General features: G+C 43.4%; 1 protein-coding gene across 1 annotated transcript in view; it reads left to right on the forward strand.

The window, feature by feature from the left end:
• Window positions 1–1,403: 1,403 nt before the first annotated feature.
• The window catches only part of LOC145337431 (NACHT, LRR and PYD domains-containing protein 3-like), a 50,662-nt gene continuing 31,583 nt past the window's right edge, over window positions 1,404–20,482 (forward strand). The window contains exons 1-5 of the mRNA XM_080182206.1: window positions 1,404–1,528; window positions 5,304–5,475; window positions 5,579–5,644; window positions 6,510–8,247; window positions 17,382–17,468. Of these exons, the coding sequence (XP_080038332.1) occupies window positions 1,487–1,528; window positions 5,304–5,475; window positions 5,579–5,644; window positions 6,510–8,247; window positions 17,382–17,468 (2,105 nt within the window). The 5' untranslated portion in view covers window positions 1,404–1,486. The remainder of the gene's footprint in view (window positions 1,529–5,303; window positions 5,476–5,578; window positions 5,645–6,509; window positions 8,248–17,381; window positions 17,469–20,482) is intronic.

The following is a 20,482-nucleotide window of genomic DNA, read 5'->3' on the forward strand; positions in this document are numbered from 1 at the left end:
TGGTTTCCAAAGAGCATTTTTTTCTTCATCTTGGCACCAGCCACCCTGCAATCCCTATTAAGAACATAAGAATATAAGAAATAGGAGCAGGAGTAGGCCATCTAGCCCTTCGAGCCTGCCCCGCCATTCAATAAGATCATGGCTGATCTGAAGTGGATCAGTTCCACTTTCCCGCTTTCTCCCCCAAACTCTTAATTCCCTTGTCTATCAGAAACCTACTATCCTGCTACAGACCTGCTATCCTTTCTAAGTGGGAAGAATCTCTCTATCTCTACCCTATCCATCCCCTTCATTATCTTATACGTCTCTATAAGATTCCCCTCAGCCTTCTAAACTCCGAGTACAGACCCAGTCTATTTAGTCTCTCTTCACAGTCCAACCCCCTCATCTCCGGTATCAGCGTAGTGAACCTCCTCTGCACTCCCTCCAAGGCCAATACATCCTTCTGCAAATGCGGCGACCAAAACTGCACACAGTACTCCAGCTGCGGCCTCACCAGTGCCCTGTACAGTTGCAGCAAGACCTCCCTGCTTTTATATTCAATCCCCCTCGCTATAAAGGCCAGCATCCCATTCGCCTTCCTGACCACCTGCTGCACCTGCAGGCTGGGTTTTTGCGACTCGTGCACAAGGACCCCCAGGTCCCTCTGCACCATAGCATGCTGCAGCATGTTGAAACGCACACCCAATGTCTTCTCCCATGATTTCACACACACCTGAGTCAGGTACATCCCCACCTGCTCAACATAAAATTCAGGCCAATGTTCATGGGTTATTGAAGTGAGGTCAGGGAGAAGGGAGGGGACAGCCACCATGGTCTGAATCTACTATCAACAACTCACTTACTGATAAGGTGAGTAGAACAGTGTGAAGAATATCAGCTAACGTGACTGAACAATGAGAAATATGAGGTTTGAGACGATAAACAGCATTAACCATTCGATTGGAATAGAAACGAATGAGTACTAATTTACCACATAATTGTGGACCTATAGAACAAAAGAAACGATGATGTATATCACCATTTGGAAGCTCTGTCACTTAATTGGAGATAATGGTGTCCCCATATTTCCCCACCTGTCCTGGATAGTCAGATCTGTTAACTCGGGAGCAGCTAGTTTTCAAATGGATTGGATTAAAATAGCCCTCGATCTTTTTGGGAAAGCAAGAAATTTCAGGAACGCTGAAATTAAACAACCGTAGAAACCACGGAATCCCCGGAGTGTAGAAGGAGGCCGTGTTGTAGCAATGCAAATAAACACAGCTTTAATAAGCTGGTTCACAGGAGGATTTGGAATGAGAGGCAATGGAGCCGTCTGGGTAGAAAATTGATAATGTGTTGGTATTTCTTTGCTTTCACAGATCCAAACTCGACGTTCACTGAGTTCGTCACAAATTGTGACGATTACCTGTTGTTCCAATTAACCAAATTTTACCGGGATAGACTGGAACAGGCGATTGAAGAAGGGGTGGAAGGTTTGGCTCACATGTTAATCAGCGAGGACCATCTCAGTGGACAAGAATATCAGGTAAGATGGAGATTGAATTCCATTTCTTCACACATCACAAAACCTACAGAATGGAAACAAAGAAATGTGAAAAAAACTCAGTCTGTCTACTACATCTTATGTTTTGTCGTTGCATGATGTACTGAAACTTGAATTATTGACTAACGATACCAATCGGTAGGTCAACAGCAGTCCCACGTTTGGAATGAGACAAACCTCAGTGTTTCAGAACTTCTGGAGATATAGAAAGGCCAGAATTATTTTGGAAGTGGCAAGATCCCACTGACAGGACCCTTGCTTCAGCAGGTGGTGGGATCCAGGAACCTGCTGTCCTTATTAAAGGTGGCAGCTTCTACTCAAAGCTGTCAGCCCAGTTGCTTCAGCAGGTGGTGGGGATCCAGGAACCTGCTGTCCTTATTAAAGGTGGCAGCTCCTACCCAAAGCTGTCAGCCCAGTTGCTTCAGCAGGTAGTGGGATCCAGGAACCTGCTGTCCTTATTAAAGGTGGCAGCTTCTACCCAAAGCTGCCAGCCCAGTTGCTTCAGCAGGTGGTGGGGATCCAGGAACCTGCTGTCCTTATTAAAGGTGGCAGCTTCTACCCAAAGCTGCCAGCCCAGTTGCTTCAGCAGGTGGTGGGGATCCAGGAACCTGCTGTCCTTATTAAAGGTGGCAGCTTCTACCCAAAGCTGTCAGCTCAGTCAGACAGCCGGTAGCTCAGCAGCAACACCAGAAACTGCATCTGGAGGGTGAGTGCAGATCAATGGCCAAGAACCCTGAAATTTAGACAAGTTAGGTCTGGAGCCCAGAGAGAGTAAAAAGTCTGACAACACCAGGTTTTAGTCCAACTGATTTATTTGATCATAAACTCACAAGCTTTCGAGTTTTCCCTCTTCGTCAGGTGAATGGAGAGTTCTGGCCTCAGACAGAGCGTATAAAGCACAGACAGTTTAGAGATTACTGATTAGAATGCGAATCCTTACACCTAACCTGCTGTTCAAGACCTGAAGTGGCTGACAACATGTGTGGAAGGAGCACTGAACAGCAGGTTAGGTGTAAGGATTCGCATTCTAATCAGTAATCTCTAAACTGTCTGTGCTTTATACGCTCTGTCTGAGGCCAGAACTCTCCATTCACCTGACGAAGAAGGAAACCTCGAAAGCTTGTGAGTTTATGATCAAATAAATCGGTTGGACTAAAACCTGGTGTTGTCAGACTTTTTACTGTGTTTACCGCAGTCCAACGCCGGCACATCCACATCATGCCCAGAGAGAGCCCAGACCCCAGAAAGACCGGGTTTATTTGAGGGCAGGCAGCACCAATGCCTTGGCATATCTATTGCCCCGGGGGGTAGGCCCAAACGTGAATGAAATAGTGTCCCAAAAAAAGGCCTTTTCTGAGAATTGGTTTTGAGGCCACCATCTGGAATGCCTTCCTCTGCCATTTTGCCACCTTCCCACCTGGCAGCCCATCTCCAGATAGCCTGTAAAATCCCAGCCATAAAAACTTCCTTCCCCCAAACATCCTGAAAATCTGCTGGTCTAATTACTGATATATTATTATCTGAAATAAATCTAGATAATTTACTCTGGCATGATCAAAGCTTACAGTCTTACAAAGGATCTTCTTGTACAACTGGCCACTTGCTTATGAGATGTTGGAATGAAATTTCCGAAAGTGTACAATGTCTCACTGCTGGGGGTCAGAACATGAGCCAGCCCTGATTGGGTAGACCACAGGGCCCTGGGCATCATTTTATTAACAGCAGCCAATTAAGGAGTCACTGCTCGGACTCCTATCCAACTGAGAACAGTGATTCACCTCCCAGAGCTAATAACTTAATCAATGGATCTGCAGGCTCAGTAATGTCGGTGTTGGAAGTGATCTCTGCTGTTACTGCCGGGAAAAGGAGATGGCACCTTCATGCTGAGCTTCCCTTCAAGACCAGATTGCCTTTTGTACAGCCATGCCAGGGTGTGACAGGCAGGTCCCAGCAATTAGTGGGTTCACTGATCATAGCTGGAAGAGGTAGTCATTGCTGCCAGGATCCTTCCATGAACCAAGGAACATTCATAAAGGACACTCTCTCCTAACAACCAAAGTTTAGCTGAAAGTTGCTGCACACACGGGGATTACCCAACTATTGTAAAGTTCCAGTGGGGCAGGAAGAAACCTTCACATGGATATTTCATTGGTGTAATGGGATATCCATCTGGGGAGCGCACCATAGAGATTCAGACCTCTTTTAAGGTCCCATGACCCTGTCACATGGTACTCAAATTGTGAAAGAGAGTATTAATGAGTACAGAAATAAACAACCATTCCAAGGTGGATCCTGTGTTTACTTTCTCCTCCAGCAATCACTTAGTCTAAACTGAACCCTTAATGCTCACTATCTGTTAGTTAATATCCAATCCACTTGGACCATTCCCGCTTCTTCCTCTGCTTGCTATTAATTTATTAGCCAATATATAAATAAAACTAACTTCTACATCACAATAACATATTTTAACCATTTCACATTAAAATAATATCCAGTCTGACCCATAAGACTGTAAATGTGTGACCTCTGACTGAATGTTGGAAACAAACCATAAGCGTGTACTTCAGTGTAAGGCCACAATCGATTTGCTGTTTAATCTTCACAACTTTATTCTAATGAGTCCTGAATTCTCAAATCTCTGTTGTAACATCAATCCATTCACCTCCAGTAACACTCGGATATGTTCTCAGGACAGTTTTCTAATTGTTTTTATTCTCCTATAATGGAGGGTCTGAAATAATCTGTAACTGAGTGAAACTCTGACCATGTGCTCCTGGGTTAGATGGCACTGCTCCACAGGGAAACATCAGCATCTTGGACACATCTACTCTGTAGTTTATCTTTAACCTGCTGAAGAACACCCTAAAGCCACAGGGAATTGTGTGATAAAGTTACTAGAATGTTTGGATCACATTTATAAGGACTGTTGTCATCAAAAGGAGATTTTGCTCTGAGTTTATTCAAGCAAAGATCTTTAGGGGATGTTTTACAATTCTATTAAGTGTCACCTTTCCCTTATTTGAATCACTTTTTAACCTCAATGCAGTACCATCACAATTGGCTGAGCTACTTTTTCAAAAAACCTTTGCAGAATAGAAAAATTAAAAAAAACATTTTGACAGCTGTTTCAAGCTTCCCTTTGGCGTTCGTGCACCCTTACATGTGCAGTACCTCATTCAGACCACCACTCATGGCTGAGACTTCAGATGTCTTACTGACCCTTCTGTGTCTCGATTTTCCTCACCTCCTAAAGACATTTCTGTACACCCTGTTTCGTATTAGACTCATGGTCTGAATTCTCCTCTTCTTGTATGTTATAAACTCTGAATGTAAACTGGTGATGTTATAACTTTGTGAACATGGTGACATTTCACACTAACTGTAAACATGCAGGATAATAGTTTCAGATATTTCAGTTAATGATGTGGTAATGATTGGATTGTTATCTTTGGTCAATTCTTCTGATTCGTCTGTGGTAATTTCTGAGACGGCTACAGCACAGGATTACTGGCCAAGCTTTGACAGTGGTATTCCAGCCATTAAATTTAGTTTATTCACATTCATTTGAAGGAATGTTGGAATCAAGATGTGTGGAGAATATTCATCAATATTCAGAATGACATTGCATCAAAACCAGTCGCTGCTTCCTTCCTCAAAACAACTGGAAAATCCCATCCCTGAGCAAAATCTTTCGCTCTCTTTCCCAGTGTTTATCTTTCACACCACTCATCAAAACCTTCATTATTATTCTTTACAGAAAGTCAGTGAGCTCGTGGAGAAGGGAAACAGGGCAGGCAGTTCCAAACTTCTCCTCAATCTGGTGATGGAAAAAGGATCTCAGGCTCAAAGGGTGATGTGGGAATCTTTTGTGAAAATGCACCACAGCTTACGGAAATTGGGCACAATCCTGAGAGAAATAGAGGAACTCGGTATGGTAAAATCACACTGAATTCAGTTTCAGACCCAAACACTGCAAACTTTACTGTAATATTACACAGACCTGATTTCATGGAAGCTAATTCTTTTCCACAGGTTCTGATCCAATTAATTATATGAAAGTTGGGCAAGAATTATCAGAAATACCCAGCCACCTGAAAGGTAAGGGAGGAAATGGAGATTTCAGACAATTCATTTTAGTTGTCAGAATCTGGGTGTTTGAAAATGCATCTTTGCCTAGAGGTTATCAGAATTTGAGATACAGAAGTTCAAAGGGTCTAGGAGCAGGGCTAAAACCTGTTTGGAACTGATCAATTCTTGTGAATTCAGCATCAATGTAAGATTCAATCCATGTGATTTCTGACATTTCTTGTAATTATAGGGATATTGTTTCACTTCATTAAATTCACAAAACTGCATACACACTTGGCAGGACCCTGATACAGTTTTAAACCCTATACACACCTGGCAGAATCCTGATACACAGCCTGGCAGAGTCCTGAAACGCTGTGCCCACCTGGCAGGATGCCGAGATGGAGGTGCATTTCCATACAGACGCATGAGGCATACAATTTTCTCCCTCCGACTGTGCACAACATCAAAATAAAAATAGTAAAAATCTGCTATGATAGCATTCAGCCACTGAGCAATCTGTGCTGCTACTCCGAACAATATCCAGAACGCAGATGCAGAAACATGGCTGAAGAATTCAATCATTGAACGACAGGAATCTCCACTGTTGTGCAATCAGGATCACGTGGGGATTTGTACTGTCTACAATACACGGCAGCTTGGGTAGTATTCACAATTAGAGAGAAAATATTACCGGAATAGAGATCTGTATTCAGATACAGATAGAATCAAGTAAGGATATGAAAATGTTCTTGGCTTTTGTTCACTTTCAAATGAGATTTCCATTAACTTTTTAATGAATTAAATCTGTTTTCAGCATAGTGGTCTTGAGAAGTTACTTATTAACACAAATAACAATTAAAAAAAACACATTTTCCCTCTGTTCTGATTGAAGATCTCCAACAGAAACACAAGGAGACACTCCGGGTACAAACTGAAACACTGAGAGTGAACACTATCCTCATAAAGGAGAAAGTTAAGATTTTCCAGCTGGTTGATCGATATGCTGAGCTAACAGTTATTTCCAATGTTCGAGATCGGACACTTGTCGAACATGAATTACTGGCAAGAGGCCGAAAGCATGAAGAATGGAGAGTGAAACATCTCCGGAAAGAACTAGAAAAAATCCGAACTGATCAATTGTTCCAGAGCAGCTTTTCCCAGAAAAAATCCAAATCTGGGAATTCAGCAGCAGTGAGCGGAGTCCCGGGAATTGGAAAAACAACAATGGTACAAAAGATTGTTTATGACTGGGCCACTGGGAAAATATACCCACACTTTCAATTTGTCTTCAGTTTTAAATTCCGGGATTTGAACACTATTAACTGTAGAATAAACCTGAGGAATCTGATACTGTTTTTCTATCCTTACTTTGGGAATATTCTGGGAGAGCTCTGGAAGAACCCAGAGGGATTGCTGTTTATATTCGATGGTTTGGATGAATTCAAGGACAGGATTGATTTTGCCGACAATCGGAGAAATACAGAACCTCAGTCCATGTGCACAGATCCTGAATGCTGGTGTGAAGTATCTGTCATTGTGTACAGTTTAATACAGCACAAGCTGCTCCCAGGATGTTCATTGCTAGTGACCAGCCGCCCCACTGCGCTACATTTATTAGAAAAGGCTGAGATCAGTGTCTGGGCTGAAATCCTGGGATTTGTTGGTGATGAACGGAAGAAATATTTCAACAAGTTTTTTGAAGATCAGATGGTGGCAGCAGCTGTTTTCAAACATGTGGAGGAGAACGAGATCCTGTACACCATGTGTTACAACCCTTCCTACAGCTGGATCCTCGCTCTGTCACTGGGTCCCTTCTTTACACAAAGAGACAGGAAACAGCAGCAAGTTCCCAAGACCATCACCCAACTATATTCCTACTATATTTACAACATTCTGAAAAACCATAGCCAAGAGATTGAAAACCCCCGTGATATGTTACTGAAGCTTGGTGAGATGGCCTACACAGGAGTCTCCCAGAAGAAGATTGTGTTTGGAAATGAAGATTTGATTGAGTACAATCTACAACCTTCCCAGTTCCTGTCTGGGCTCCTGATGGAACTTTTAGAGAGAGATGATTCTGTCCAGAGTGTGGTTTACACATTCCCACACCTCACCATCCAAGAGTTTGTAGCTGCACTCTCACAATTCCTGACTCCAGATCCCGGAGAGATCGGGAAACTCCTCAGTGAAGCCCACAGCCAGGAAGATGGGCGATTTGAGATATTTCTCCGTTTTGTTGCTGGTCTCTCCTCCCCACAGTCAGCTCGACCCCTGGAGGAGTTTCTGGGTAAATTTCTTCATCAAACAACTTGCCGAGTGATTGACTGGGTGAAGGAGAAGGTTGAAGAACAGATTCGGAACATGTGGAGTGAAACTGGGAAAAGGAACCTCCTGAACATATTCCACCATCTGTTTGAGTCTCAGAATAAAGCACTGGCTGAGAACACAGTGGGATCTATGGAAACACTTTCATTTAGTGAATTGCGACTGACCCCGATTGACTATGCAGTTCTGTCTCATGTCATTGGACTCTGTGATACAATAAAACACCTCGATCTACAGCAATGCTACATTCAGTGTGAAGGGATCCAGCGGCTGCGACCCGTTCTACACAAGTGTCAGGAGTTGAGGTAACTGTTTGTTTGGTCTCATAGCGGATATTTTCATTGTTGAGAAGCCATTTCCTTTGTTCTAATAAAACAGAGGCATGTTCATTCGAGGAAGTCAAGAGAGAAACAATGTCCAATGGTCACGGAGAAAGTGTGGGAGAATGGTGCAGAGTAATAATGTTCATTTCAGAGCAGCTGCAGACATGATGGGCCGATTGGCCTCATTCTGAACCTTTAATGATTCTATGATTCTCTGATAAAACGACATCATTTCATGAGGGCAGATTCTCATGGGTAAACAGGCATGGGCAATAAATGTTGGCAAAACCAGTGATGATCACATTCCTTGAATGAATAAAAACATTATTGGGATGAATTTTAAATAATTGGAGCTGTAAAGGTCTCCCTCCAAAATCTGAAAAAGGATCTTTCCCTCTCCCAACAGAAACCATCTGATTATGTACGATGCTGTACAGAAATTAGTTTCTCTTGTTCGGTACAGCTTACAGTTTGTGTTTAATTATTATCAGGATTATTTTACTGAGCTCTCCCTCTGTTATATATTACAGTAGGTGTGTGTTATATTGGGACAATGTCCCTTTATAAGTCACGTGATCACTGGTGACATCCTCAGTTAGGGTTACTTTCTGAATCCCTGCATTGCCCTGCCTCTACTGGCAGCCTCTGAACACCGTCTTGCTTCTTGGGTTAACTGGTTGTAACTGAAACTCAGTGTTTGTATCATTCATTGTGGGCCCCTGAATATAGCCAACCATTTTTTTAACCTCTATAACTCTTACAACGTCGTAAACATTAAATTAAAATGCAGGGACAGTTTAAAGTGAAACCAGGCAGGCAGCTTTATTTAACATGAAGTGAAATTAAAGTTTTAGTCCTTTCTGAGCTCACAAGCACAGAAACACAAATTAAACTAAAACTCATGAATTATTGTCCAATGCCCACAAACACAAACAAAACCCAAGATGCTGTATTCTTTATTAATTGCTACCTACACTTGTCCTGCTAATGGCAATGATCAATGATCAATACACATATACATCCAGTCCTTCTGCTCCTGCAATCCGTTAACAATTCTACTGATTATTTTATATTGCTTGCTGATATGACTCAGATTGCATCAGATGATTTTTGAATATCCGTGTACACCACATCAACAGCAGAACCATCATTGACCCTTTCTGCTGCTTCCTCCAATCCAAAGCAATATAAAGCCAGTTGCAAACAGCATTTTTTTTAAACCAACCAATGAATTTAGTTTTCCTCTGTGTCACTATTAGATTTACCATTTCTCTTGATGTCCGTGGTAGGGAAGTTGTTGGAGAGGATTCTTAGAGATAGGATGTATGCACATTTAGAACGGAACAATCTCATTAGTGACAGGCAACATGGTTTTGTAAGAGGGAGGTCGTGCCTTACAAATCTGGTGGAATTTTTTGAGGAGGTGACAAAAACGGTTGACAAAGGAAGGGCCGTAGATATCATCTACATGGATTTCAGTAAAGCGTTTGACAAAGTCCCTCACGGTAGGTTGGTGAAAAAGGTTAAGGCTCATGGGATACAAGGACAGGTGGCTAGATGGATTGAGAACTGGCTTGGTCACAGGAGACAGAGGGTAGCAGTGGAAGGGTCTTTTCCTAGCTGGAGCCCTGTGCTGCAGGGCTCCGTACTGGGGACCTCTGCTATTTGTGATATATATAAATGATTTGGAAGAAGGAATAACTGGTGTCATCAGCAAGTTTGTGGATGACACGAAGATGGCTGGACTTGCTGATAGTGATGAACATTTTCAGACAATACAGCAGGATATAGATAGGCTGGTAAATTGGGTGGAGAAATGGCAGATGGAATTTAATCCAGATAAATGTGAGGTGATGCATTTTGGTAGAACTAATGTAGGGGGAGTTATACAATAAATGGTAGGACCATCAAGAGTATAGAAACACAGAGGGACCCAGGTGTGCAAGTCCACAAGTCCTTGAAGGTGGCAGCACAGGTGGAGAAGGTGGTGAAGAAGGGATATGGTATGTGTCCCTTTATAGGCAGGGGTATAGAGTATAAAAGCTGGAATCTGATGCTGCAGTTGTATAGAACGTTGGTTAGGCCACATTTGGAGTACTGCATCCAGTTTTGGTCGCCACACTACCAGAAGGATGTGGAGGCCATAGAGAGAGTGCAGAGGAGGTTTACCGGGATGCTGCCTGGTATGGAGGGTCTTAGCTCTGAGGAGAGATTGGGCAAACTGGGGTTGTTCTCCCTGCAAAGACGGAGAATGAGGGGAGACCTATTAGAGGTGTATAAAATTATGAAAGGTATAGATAGGGTGAACAGTGGGAAGTTTCTTCTCAGGTCAGAGGTGACGATCACGAGGGGTCATGGGCTGAAGGTGAGAGGGGCGAGGTATAACTCAGATGTCAGAGGGACGTTGTTTACACAGAGGGTGGTGGGGGCCTGGAATACGCTGCCAAGTAGGGTGGTGGAAGCAGACATGCTAGGGTTGTTTAAGACTCACCTGGATAGGCACATGAGCAGACTGGAAATGGAGGGATATAAAAAAATGTTCTAGTTGAAGGTCAAGATCCTCAGGACGTTCCTGGGAATGAATAGATTCCTATCAGTTATCCAACAAATTTGAAGACTCACCTTGTCAATTACATTGGAGCTATTGGGGAACTTCCATTACTGTCTGCATAGCCTGTTGTATGTCCATTTGTGTTTATTGATGCCTCTTTTTTACATCCACAGGTGATTCGGTCCACCTTGTTGCCCAACAAGGTGCATACATGCAGTGGGTTGTGCAAGGGTTGCTCTTGGATGTTGCTTCGAGAGTTGCCTCATGTTTCATGTCCGTTAGTGTAGCTTAAACTGGACCAACTGATGGGCAACACGACAGCTCAGTGACTATCACTGATTGCTGTACAGTTACAGGGACGCGGGTCGGATCTCCGGCTTGGGTCAAGTGTCTGTGGGAGTTTGCACGTTCTCCCCATGCTTGCGTGGATTTTCTCCGGGTGCTCCAGTTTCCTCCCACACCCGGAAAATGTGCTTTTTAGGCTGGTTTGTGTCAATAAGTTGTCCCTGAATTGGATCTCCCTTAATCTGGCATACATATAATTCCCTAAATTTCCACCTCCCTTTATTGTGGAATTCCACTAGAGGTTGACAAAAACATTGATGAGCGACAAAATACTTGAACAAGGTGCTCACTGAGTGTTAAGATGGATGGCATGGGCTTGTAGGGCTGAAGGGCCTGTTTCCTGTGCTGTGCTGTTCTTTTGAACTAATCGTGGGCCAGCTCAGAGTAGCTGAATGATCAACTCCCCTCTGACCCTTGGCTAAGTTTAACACTGCTGCTCCAGTCGGGAGCCGCAGACTTGATGAAAATGAATTAAACCACTCTTTTCGGTTGTGGTTACTGGCTCCTGGCCTTCTCTTTGTCCACTCTAACAAACGGGGACAGCTGGGAATTAAACTTGTATCATTGCCTGGAGAACAATTATGCTCATTATTATATTACCATCATTGCATTTAGGGACTCCCGTGGTGTTGGTGCACCCACAGTGCTGTGAGAAAGAGAATCCCAGGACATGTGACCCAGTCACTGTGAAGGAACGATGATATATTTCCAAGTCGGGATGATGTGTATTTTGAAGGAAACTTCCAGGTGGAGATGTCTCCATTTATCTGCTGTTCTTGTCCTTCTAGGGATAGAAATCACAATATTGGGAGGTGCTGTGTAATGGGCCATTGGGAATTGTTACATTGCATCTTGTAGATGGTACACACTGCTAGCTCTGTATCTCTGTGGTGGATGGAATGAATGTTGAAGGTGCTGGGTGATGTACCAGTCAACAAGCAGAGTTATCCTGGATGGTGGTGAGCTTCCTGAATCTTGAGCTGCTCTCATGCAGACAAGTGGATGGTTTTCAATCACATTCCTGACATGTGTCTTGTAGATGGTGGAAATGTTTTGGGAAGTCAGGAGGTGGGTTACTCTGTACAGAAATCCTGGTCTTTAATCTTCCCTTACAGCTACAGTGTTGATATGTCTAATCTGTTTCTGGCCATTGGTAGCATCCAAGGTGCTGATAGTCGGGATCCAGGGGATAATAATCCCATTGAATGTAAAGGGAAATGACTGTATTCTCTCTTGGTGGAGATGGTCATTGCCTGGCACTTGCCAGGCCTTCCCTTAATATTGTTCAAACCTTTCTAAATATGGACATGTTCCTCATCACTATCTTGCAGAGTTGAGAATGATGCTGAACATTGTGCAGACATCAGCAAACATCTCCAGTTATAACTTTACGGTGGATGAAATGTAATTGATGAAGCAGCTGAAGATGGTTGAGACGAGGGCCCTCTCCTGAGAAATTCCTGTTGTGATTTCCTGGAGATGAGATGACCCTCTCTTCACCCACTCCAACAAACTGAGATATCTGGGAATTAAACTCCTATCAACTCTTTGGAAAGCAACTATGCTCATTATTATATCACCAGCATTGCACTTAGGGACTCCTCTGGTGTAGGTGCACCCACAGAGCTGTGAGAAAGAGAGACCCAGGATTTTGACCCAGTCACTGTGAAGGAACGGTGATATGTTTCCAAGTCAGGATGGTGTGTATCTTGGAAGAGAACTTCCAGGTGGAGATGTTTCCATTCGTCTGCTGTCCTTGTCCTTCCAGGGATAGAAATCCCCAGTTTGGAAGGTGCTGTGTAACGGACCATGGTGAGTTGCTGCACTGCATCTTGTAGATGGTCCAACAACCACAACTATCTTCCTCTGTGCTGGTGTTACTCCAACCAGCAAAGGTTTTTTCTCTTATTTCCATTGATATCAGTTTTTCTCTGGCTCCTTTTTGCTACATATGGTCATATTCTGCCTTGATGTCAAGAGCAGACACTCTCATCTCACATCCTGTGTTCATCTGTTGTCCGTGTTTGCATCCTGTGTTCATCTGTTGTCCGTGTTTGCATCAAGACTGTAATGCGGTAGGGGACTGAGTGACCCTGAGTAAGCACAAGCTCAGAGTCAGCGAGCAGGTCATTGCTACAAAGAACAACACAGCACAGGAAACAGGCCCTTCGGCCCATGAGCCCGCGCTGCCCATTATAACACTCTGTGAGTGCCTCATTCCAATCCTCCTTCTACCCATGACTTCTGTCTACATCTCAGGGACTCCACAATAAAGGGGCACACATTTAGGGAATTATATGTGCGCCAGATTAAGGGAAATCCAATTCAGGGACAATTTATTAAAACCAATCAGCCTAAAAGCACGTTTTGGTGGGTGCGGGAGGAAACCGGAGCACCCAGAGAAAACCCACACAAGCACGAGGAGAATGTGCAAACTCCCACAGACACTGACCCAAGCTGGAGATCCGACCCGGGTCCCTGTAACTGCACAACAAACAGTGATAGTCACTGAGCTGTCGTGTTGCCCATCAGTTGGTCCAGTTTAAACGTACACTAACGATATGGAGCACTAGGCAACTCGCGAAGCAACATCCAAGAGCAGCCCTCGCACGACCCACTGCGTGTATGCCCCTTGTTGGACAACAAGGTGGACCGAATCACCTGTGGATATATAAAAAAAGACACCAATAAACATACAACAGCCTATACAGACATCCAGGAAGATCCCCAGAAGCTCAAACGTAAGAGACAGGTGAGCCATAAAATTTGTTGGACGGCCCATAGGAACCTGTTAATTCCCAGGAACACCCTGAGGCTCTTGATCTTCAACTGGAACATTCTTCTGTATCCCTCCATCTCCAGTCTGCGCATGTGCCTATCTAGGTAAGTCTTCAACAACCCTAGCATGTCTGTCTCCACCACCCTACTTGGCAGTGCATTCCAGGCCCCCACAACCCTCTGTGTGAAAAACCTCCCTCTAACATCTGAGTTATACCTCGCCCCTCTCACTCTAAGCCCGTGACCCCTCGTGATTTTCGCCCCTATCCTGGGAAAAACCTTCCCACTGTTCACTCTATCTATACCCTTCATAATCTTATACACCTCTATAAGGTCTCCCCTCATTCTCCATCTTTCCAGGGAGAACAACCCCAATTTGCCCAACCTCTGCTCATAGCTAAGACCCTCCATACCAGGCAGCATCCTGGTAAATCTCCTCTGCACTCTCTCTGAGGCCTCCATGTCCTTCCATGGTCCTTACGGTGACCAGAACTGGACGCAGTACTCCAAATGCGGTCTAACCAACGTTCTGTACAACTGCAGCATTAGACGCCAGCTCTTATACTCTGTATCCCTTCCTATAAAGGTAAGCATGCCATATGCCGTTTTCACCACCTTCTCCACCTGTGTTGCCGCCTTCAAGGACTTGTGGACTTGCACACCTAGGTCCCTCTGTGTTTCTATACTCTTAATGGTCCTACCATTTATTGTGTAACTCCCCCCTACATTATTTCTTCCAAATTGCATCACCTCACATTTATCTGGATTAAATTCCATCTGCCATTCCTCTGCCCAGTTTACCAGCCTATCTATATCCTGCTGTATTGCCTGACTCTGCTCCTCACTGTCAGCAAGTCCAGCCATCTTTGTGTCATCTGCAAACTTGCTGATCACAGCACTCTTCCAAATCATTTATATATATTACAAATAGCAGAGGTCCCAGTCCTGAGCTCTGCGGAACACCACGGACCTCCAGCTAGAAAAAGATCCTCCCACTGCTACCCTCTGTCTCCTGTGGCCAAGCCAGTTCTCAATCCATCTAGCCCCCTGTCCTTAACCTTTTTCTACCAACCTACCATGAAGGACTTTGTCAAACACTTTACTGAAATCCATATAGACAACATCCACGGCCCTTCCTTCATCAACCGTTTTTGTCACCTCCTCAAAAAATTCTACCGGAGTTGTAAGGCACAACCTCCCCTTTACAAAGCCATGTTGCCTGTCACTAATCAGAGTACTATGTTCTAAATGAGTATATATCCAATCTCTAAGAATCCTCTCCAACATCTTCCCTACCCCTGACATTAAGCTCACTGGCCTATAATTTCCCGGGTTATCCCTACTACCCTTTTTAAACAACGGTACCATGTTCACTACCCTCCAATCCTCTGGGACCTCACCTGTGTCCAAAGAAGAGACAAAGATTTCCATCAGAGGCCCAGCAATTCCATCTCCTGTCTCCCTGAGCAGTTGAGGATAAATGCCATCAGGCCCTGGAGATTTATCAGTTTTAATGTTCCCTAAAAAATCCTAACACTTCCTCCCTTGTAATGGAGATTTTCTCCAACGGATTGACAACTCCCTCCAGGACACTTCCAGACAACAAGTCCCTTTTCTTTGTGAATACTGACGCAAAGTATTTATTCAGGATCTCACCCATTCCCTCGGGGTCGAAACATAGTTCCCCTCCTCTGTCCCTGAGAGGACCGATTTTTTCTCAACAACTCTTTTGTTCCTAATGTACGAATAAAATGCCTTTGGATTGACCTTAATCCTGTCTGCCAAGACCATTTCATTCCCCCTTTTCGCTCTTCTAACTCCCTGTTTGAGTTCTCTCCTACTCCCCCTTTATTCCTCCAAAGCTCTCTCTGTCCTCAGTTGCCTGGACCTAACATACTAATTAATTGTCACTTGTTAGTCTTGTTAGCCTTTCTGTGCTGATGATCGAGAGTAGACTGATGGGATGGTAAATGGACAGATTGGATTTGTTCTCTCCTTGTTGTTTACTGTCACACATGGAAAATTTCCCACCATTTTGGGTAAACATCAGTTGTTGTAGCTCAACTGGAACAGCTTGGCTAGGAACAGAGCAACTTCTGGAGCAGTAATCTTCAGTACTGGAATATTGTCAGGATCTGTGGTCTTTATAGTATCCGTTACCTTTAGTTATTTCTAGACACCATGTGGAGTGAATCGAATTAGCTGATGACATATCTGTGATGCTGGGGACCTCTGGATGGTTCAGCCACTGAAGTTAATTACTAATATTTGGGCCATATCTTTTGTACTGATGTGTTAAGTCTCCTCCGTCCATGAGGATGGGATATTTGTGGATCCTCCTTCTGTTATTTCATCATCCACTACCATTCACAGTTAAATGTGGCAGGACTGCAGAGCTTAGATCTGAGCCGAGGAAACCAGCATTTCCTGAATGAGGAAAATCTCCAGTCAAACTGTCAGTGATATGAAACAGGATTTTCGGATAATCCTTTTCCTATGTGAGGAGCTACTGGGAAGAGGGAATTCCCGGTAATTTCCAGAGATAAAACACTAGCCATACCTGCAGAAAATGTAGAGCCTGTTTACTGTGGAATGTAACGGGAGACACCCCTCCCCTATAAACTAATCAAACAGAAATATTTCAACTTTCTAATAGGAGAATAATCTTTCCTTGTTGTATAAAATCTAGGGGATGGATCTTAAAGAAACAGCACAGTTTCACACTATAACTCACCCTGAGACATTATACAGATGATATAATGTCAATAGTTAAGAAGCACAGAGAATACTGAGAGATCCACTCTCACAGCTTTACCATTTAACTCTCAGTAAAATGTACAAATTTCATTAAATCCTGGATTTATATAACAGCAGAAATGATTTTAAATTCAGGAAGCGCAGCCGGGTCAGTGCGATTCAGGAGGGTAATTCTGATGATCAGGAAATGAGACCAGAATGTGGGACATGTTTAAAATTACTTTCTTGTTCACAGGATGTGGAATCACCTCCTCTCGGGGCCATTAGCAGTGGAAAATAAATGCTGATCTAGCATCGACACCCATATCCCATGGACAATTAAACAAAATATATATTTTGAGAGGTGTAAAAGTGTTTCCCCCAGTAGGCAAACCAGTGAGAGTGAATTGTTCATCATTTTTCAATGCTGACTACTGCCTTTTCCATTCAACAGAAAGGGTTTGACATTAATTGATTTATTATTGTCACATTTATTAGTGCCAAAGCATACCGTACATAGAGAAAGAAAGGAAAGAGTTCAGAATGTAGTGTTACAGTCACAGCTAGGGTGTAGAGAAAGATCAACTTGGGTGAGGTATAGTATCGTAACTTAAATCAGTTCACCATTGGTGCTAAGTTTCTGACAGCTATTTCTCCTGCTGAACATTAATATGAATTTAATGTGTTTCTCACTTTCTCCATTTAGTCTGCGTGGCAATAAAGTGGGAGATTCAAGAATGAAACTATTGTCTGCAGCTCTGAGGAATCCAGAATGTAAAATACAGAAACTGGAGTAAGTATCAGACTGTGTGAGATTGTGTTAATAATCAGTGAATGTCTAACACTGTAAATTATAATCAGTGTCAGTAATAGTGTCATTAATAACCATTCCACATCATTCCTGTCAGTATTCGTGTTAAACACCACAGATTCACTCTGATTGCTGAAATATTTCTCTCTCTGATCTCCAGTTTGGAGAGTAACAGCCTCAGATATTCTCACCTCTGTTCTCAGTACAAACCAGTCAGTGATGTGTCTGAACCTGAGTTACAATAAACTGCGAGATTCAGGAGTGAAAGATTTAACTAATCATTTATAATTATTCTCAAAACCATTCATGAGAATAAAAAAGATGGACAAAACAATTAAATGTTTATAGAATTACCAGATATGGCTGGTCACATGTTTAATTTAGTTTAATTTGTCATTCAGATTATAGATGTTTATATCTGTCGGCTTCTCAGTTTGATTAAACATAGAAAACTGCTGTATATTGGTAAGGCAGATTACAAACTACATGGAATTCTGATGAGTTTTATCCCGAGGGATCCACTCTCAAATTTATATTAAACAGAGCTTAAGGAGCATCTTAAAAGAGAATGCAGAGATGGAGGTGGGGAGGGTTATGAAGAGAGTTCCAGAGCTTACAGCCCAGCAGTTCAAGGCACAGCTCAGCTGGCAATGGCAATAATCACAGTGCAGAATAGTCTGAATCATGTCCCTATTAATAATGACATTGTTTTTAAGCACAAATAATGATACTAAATATACCATTACTATCAGTATTTGTGTTATTAAAAACACTGTCCGCTATTAGTAAACACATAATAAGCTTGGGAGCAAAGTTGGAGACCCTGAAATAAAAGAGACAAAGGCAGCCTGGATATGAAGTTATCTGAGTGACAGGAAACAGGCAGGAGAGGTAAACTGTACCCTTTCATTGATAGGAAGCTGACAGTGGCTTTCCCCAGCAACCAGTACTGTGTTACTACGACTAATTTTCTTTACATATACTACTATATTAGACTTGGCTTTATCTAAAAATGAGATGTGAACCTGGTGAAGCTCCAGCACATGGCCACCAGACCACAGAGCGGAAGCAGCATATAGAACATTACAGTGCAGTACAGGCCCTTCGGCCCTCGATGTTGCGCCAACCAGTGGAACCAATCTAATGACCCTCTAACCTAAACTATTCCAATGTTATCCATATGCCTATCCACTGACCATTTGAACACCCATAAAGTTGACAAGTCCACAACTGCTGCAGGCAGGGCAATCCACACCCTTACTACCCTCTGAGTAAAGAACCTACCTCTGACATCCGTCCTATAATTACCACTCCTTAATTTAAAGCTATGTCCCCTTGTGTTAGCCATCACCATCCGAGGAAAAAGGCTCTCATTGTCCACGCTATCCAATCCTTTGATCATCTTGTATGCCTCCATTAGGTCACCTCATAACCTTCTTCTCTCGAATGAAAATAACCTCAAGTCCCTCAGCCTGTCCTCATAAGACAAAAGAACAAAAAAACAAAATCAGCCCGGAGAAAACCCACGCAAGCACGGGGAGAATGCGCAACTTCCACAGACACCGGCCCAAATCCATGTGTCTGCCCAGCAATCAGTGATAGTCACTGAGCTGTCGTCTTGCCCAGTATCTGGTCCAGTTTAGGCACACACTAACGACATGAAGTACTAGGCCAATCTCAAACAACCAAGAGCAGCCCCAGTACGACCCATCGTGTGTATGCCCCTCATTGGACATGAGGTGGACCGACTTAAAATCTGTGAATGAAAAGGAAAAAAAACATTATTATTGTACCATATCCATTTACCTTACCAGGGACGCCCCAATGCTAATGACCCTTATTTAAAACAATCTCCTATATCCACCCATCTCCAACCTGCTCATGTGCCTGTCTAAGTTACTCTTAAAGGACTCTACTGTGTTTGCCTCCACCACCTTACTTGGCAGAGCATTCCATACCCCCACTACCCTCTGTGTGAAAAACCTCCCTCTAATATCTGTGTTGTACCGCTCCCCCCTCACCTTAAGTCCATGGCCCCTTGTACTATGTGTCTCTAACATAGGAAATAGCTTACCTCTGTTTACTCTATCTATACCCTTCATAATCTTATATACCTCTATTGGATCCCCCCTCAGTCGCCGTCTTTCAAGGGAAAAGAGCCCCAATTTCTTCAATCTTTCCTCATACCCCAGACCTTCCATACCAGGCAACATCCTGGTAAACCTCCTCTGCACTCTCTCCAGAGTCTCCACGTCCTTCTGGTAGTTAGGCGACCAGAACTGGACGCAGTACTCTAAATGCGGCCTAACCAATGTTCTGTACAACTGCAACATTAGACTCCAGTTCTTATATTCTATACCCCTTCCTATAAAAGCTAACATAGCATAAGCTTTCTTCACCACACTCTCCACTTGCACTGCCACCATCAAAGACTTGTGCACTTGCACCCCCATGTCTTGCTGCGATTCTATACTCCTTACGGGCTTACCCTTTATCATATAATTCCCCCCTACATTATTCCGGCCAAAATGCATCACCTCACATTTATCCGGATTAAACTCCATTTGCCATGAATCTGCCCAATCAACCAGCCTATCAATATCCCGCCGTATTGCCAGACACTGCTCCTCACTGCCTGCCAATCCAGCCATTTTGGTGTCATCAACAAATTTGCTGATCACACCACTTACTCCCTCTTCCAAGTCATTTATGTACACTACAAAGAGAAGAGGTCCCAGTACCGAGCCCTGCGGCACACCAGTAGTGACAGACCTCCAGCTAGAAAAGGACCCCTTCACAACTACTCTCTGACTCCTCTTTGCAAGCCAGTTCTCTACCCATCTAGATACCTGACCACATATCCCATGAGCTTTAATCTTCTGTACCAACCTACCGTGAGGGACTTTGTCAAACGCCTTACTGAAATCCATATAGACGACATCAACGGCTCGTCCTCCGTTGACTGTTTTTGTCACCTCCTCAAAGAATTCTACCAG

Source organism: Carcharhinus amblyrhynchos, unplaced genomic scaffold, assembly GCF_965287045.1.
Source record: "Carcharhinus amblyrhynchos unplaced genomic scaffold, sCarAmb.v2.hapA scaffold_48, whole genome shotgun sequence".
Lineage (NCBI taxonomy): Eukaryota > Metazoa > Chordata > Chondrichthyes > Carcharhiniformes > Carcharhinidae > Carcharhinus > Carcharhinus amblyrhynchos.